We start from the raw sequence: 3,466 nt of genomic DNA on the forward strand, positions 1-3,466 counted from the left end.
ATTGCTGCATGGGGAATACAAAGAGGACTGGATGATGATGAAAGTTCAGGAATTCAGTATCTTTCACATGAAGAGGAAAAAAATATAAGGCTGCTTCCTAATGTATAGAAGGAAGTCTCTGTCTTCCTGTGTAGCAGATGTACCCGGCATATTTAGTGAGTTGCAGCTATGTGAACAGTGCTAAATAAAACACTGAGAAACCGAAAAAAAAAAAAGGAGGAACAAGTTATGGTACCCAGAAAACCTGCTTCATGTGTTTAAGTACATGGATGTGCAATTGCTTACAGTGTAATGTTTGATTAGTTGAAAAGTGATAAAATGTTTTGGACAGGTGTACTCCAGGACCAATCCTGGAGTCCTGAAAGAAGACATTTCCCCCTGGCAAACAGTGGGAATTTGACATGTCCCCTACAATCACAGCTGCATGTGTGAACCATGACTTAGCATAACAGCTTGAAAGGCGAATGAATTCCTGTTAAACTGAGTAGAGAGAGAGATAAGATAGTTTTGTCCAGTACAATTTCCTGTCGGGTGTATAGGCTGCAATTTTTCATTTCATTGCTAGGGGTTTTTTTCTTCAAACAATGTATTTGAAGTTGTAAGGCAGCTTTACAGCAAGAGTGCAAAGCTCTGTCTCAACACAAAATATAAACCGTTATTTTGAATTCTAGCTTCAGGGGAGTGGTGACTCATACCTCAACGGAAATTTTTAATCCTCTTTCATTTAGATATGGAGGGCAGTATATTGCCCAGCTCTTCCCAGGAAGCAATCTTCTTGAGAATATTTGTTGACATGAAGCAAAATTCTTCTAGGAGTTCCAGGGAGAACTACTGCTTATAAATGCAACTTTATTCAGTAGAAGCATAGAGTGTACACAGCCTTGAATTGAAGAAAAAGTGATGGAAAACACCCAAATATCTTCGTTTTGTGTATCATGCACTCCACACTGGTGTAGAGCAATGAATGAGAATGCAACTGCTGGTCACGTCCCTACAAACCAACTAAAATGAGAGTAGGATTAGTCCTTGAAGAATTAGATATTTGCTCAGCAGTATCTGTTAGGTTTCTCTGTGCAGCTTCCACAAGCAAGGTCAGCGTTTTGCTCTGCCAAGTAAGCCATATTCCTGTAATGTCAGTCTTTAAAGGCTATCTCAGACAAAATTGTTATTGGTCTCAACAAACTATATTGCAAGACATGGAGTAACAACAATTTACAAGAATGATTACATGTCATAGAAAACCTAGTTTATCGACCTGGTTACTAAATGCATTGTTGTACTCCATTCCTGGGGTCATGAAATTCCTCTCTGTATATGTTAGATATCATGCCAACTGCTCAAACTTCCAGCATCTCTTATATAATTCTTGCCAGGAGTAACATCCTCCCAAGTAAAGACCCTTTCAGGTCAATGAGGACCTTGATATTAAAAGCAGTGTGAATGATCTAGTAGGTAAAATGACTTTGACAAATTGAAAAAACCCTAAATACTGCATGAGACCAAAAAGGCTTTTTTCTGTCACTCTGAGTGATTAAGATGACCATATTACTTAAGATTAATTGAACTATGAACATCCTTAGAGATACCGTCAAGGAACTAGCAATTAATCTTTCTCTGTTCCCGTCCTATACTGTTTATTTATTACGTAGTTGCTTTCAGTGTAATCTTTTAGTTTTATTCGTCTTTTTTTGTGATCTCACATGATTGTTGAAACAAGTGAAGCTTTAATGTTGTGTACAGCATGAGGATGGTACTTACAGTAAGCTAGAAATAGATAAAAGGTGGTACGACCATACCACCTCTGCTCAGTAATTTGATCAGAGAGATGCCTCAGCAAGGGATGCAGTAGAACAACATTTCATCATCCGAATATGCTATATGCAAACTGCTGCCTGTTTCTCCAGGCCAGTGCCACTCCGAATTTGGATGTAGACTGTTCTCTTCAGACACAGGTAGTTAACATAGCCTGTGGGCTCAGGAGCTCTTTCAGTCTTTCATCTCTCTCTCCTCTCTCCTTACCCCCTTTCCCTCTCTCCCAGGGCCAGTTACACCAACCTGTCTCTGTCTTGTGGCGACTTTGGCAACGTAGCACCCAGCTGGCCCTTCCCAGCCCAAACAAGGAATACAAGAGTTAACCAGACACCAAGCACGTAGCCACTGCTGGGAGAGATCGCTACAGCAGTAAAGTTTTGTTACGGCAGGTCTATGAAGTGATACTCAGTGCTCTTGTCCCTTTGTCATTCTTAACCAAACATTGGTTTGAAATAACTTTATCAGTTTCCCGTGGAAAACTAGCCTAAATTTCGAAGAGCTTAGATTTTGGAAACAAACCAGAGATGTTCTCTTTTCCACTTACCTCTTGCAACAGTGCTTTCCAGTGCCTGATTTCTCTTCAGCATTTAGTGGCACCTTCAAAATTAACTATGTGAACTTGGCAGCAGTATGATTCATAATCTTAAGAGGTCCTAGCATGAACATTTCTTTCTGCACATTTATACTCCTCAGAAGTAAATACATTACAGTTTATTAGATCAGTGCCCTGTCAGATGCTGAGTGCTTTCCTTTCCAGATGAAGTAAAAGAGTGAAGGAATGGGAGTGTCAGGACTTTCCAGAAACCTTCAGGACCTCTTAAAATACAGCTCATCAGCTTTCTTTGGTTTCTAGAACAGTTGTCATTTTAATTTGTAGAACTCTAAGCTCAGGTCAGCTTCTAAGTGAAAAATGTTAGCCTTTGCTGACTGACTCAAAATCAAGTTCTACCCGTCTCATGTTGACCTGCAGATGTGTACAAACACTGCTCCAAGGAGCAGTCTGCCTAAGTTCCCAGTAGCAAGTGGTGATGCCTAATTGAACTGGACTTGCATCATGTGTGACTTCAGCGTAAAGGCACTGCCACGGTTACTGCAATGTTTGGGGAGGCGCTCTCCTACGTGTTACACAGTTTTTATCTTTCGCAAAGGCTGTTTCATTAATCCTGTTTCCAGCTTGTCTGGAACTGGAAGAATGGCTATTACTTCTTATACCTCTGCATAGGTTGCATGTATCAACCAGTTCAAGCACCGATGCAACTTTGCTACAGCAAGAAATCTGTGTGAAACAGAAGAAGGCATAGATTCACTTCCAATGAACCTGCTGTTAAAGGGAAATAAGCTGATCCAAAATACACGGGCAGAGCAGATGTTCCTTGCTTCCTGGTGTAAAAAATGAGGTGGGATCCTGGGGCAACACAGCTACAACACACTGGGCTGCCTGTTACCCAGTCAAGAGTGCAAGGTGCCCAGCTTGGAAGATGTTTATCATCATAATGCAGAATTGTCAGCAATACGTATCTAGAGTGCAGAAGGACAGAACTCCCATCAGGAAATGACAGCTCCGCACTGCAGTTTCGGCATAAGGTAACCTCAGGACTTCTGTACTGATGTACGTTCTGACTGAGACTAAACAGAGTCAAAGGATTTCCTGCTG

The 3,466-nt window shown here is 41.0% G+C and overlaps 1 protein-coding gene across 1 annotated transcript in view; it reads left to right on the forward strand.

Annotated features, from left to right (window-relative positions):
* Positions 1-1,774: 1,774 nt before the first annotated feature.
* LANCL3 (LanC lantibiotic synthetase component C-like 3 (bacterial)) overlaps positions 1,775-3,466 on the forward strand; it is a gene marked incomplete at its 5' end in the record, with an annotated part of 11,786 nt that continues 10,094 nt past the window's right edge. The window contains 2 exons of the mRNA XM_010138684.1: positions 1,775-1,845; positions 2,040-2,085. Coding sequence (XP_010136986.1) covers positions 1,775-1,845; positions 2,040-2,085 — 117 coding nt within the window. The remainder of the gene's footprint in view (positions 1,846-2,039; positions 2,086-3,466) is intronic.

This window comes from Buceros rhinoceros, unplaced genomic scaffold (genome assembly GCF_000710305.1).
Source record: "Buceros rhinoceros silvestris isolate BGI_N320 unplaced genomic scaffold, ASM71030v1 scaffold34066, whole genome shotgun sequence".
Taxonomy (NCBI): Eukaryota; Metazoa; Chordata; class Aves; order Bucerotiformes; family Bucerotidae; genus Buceros; species Buceros rhinoceros.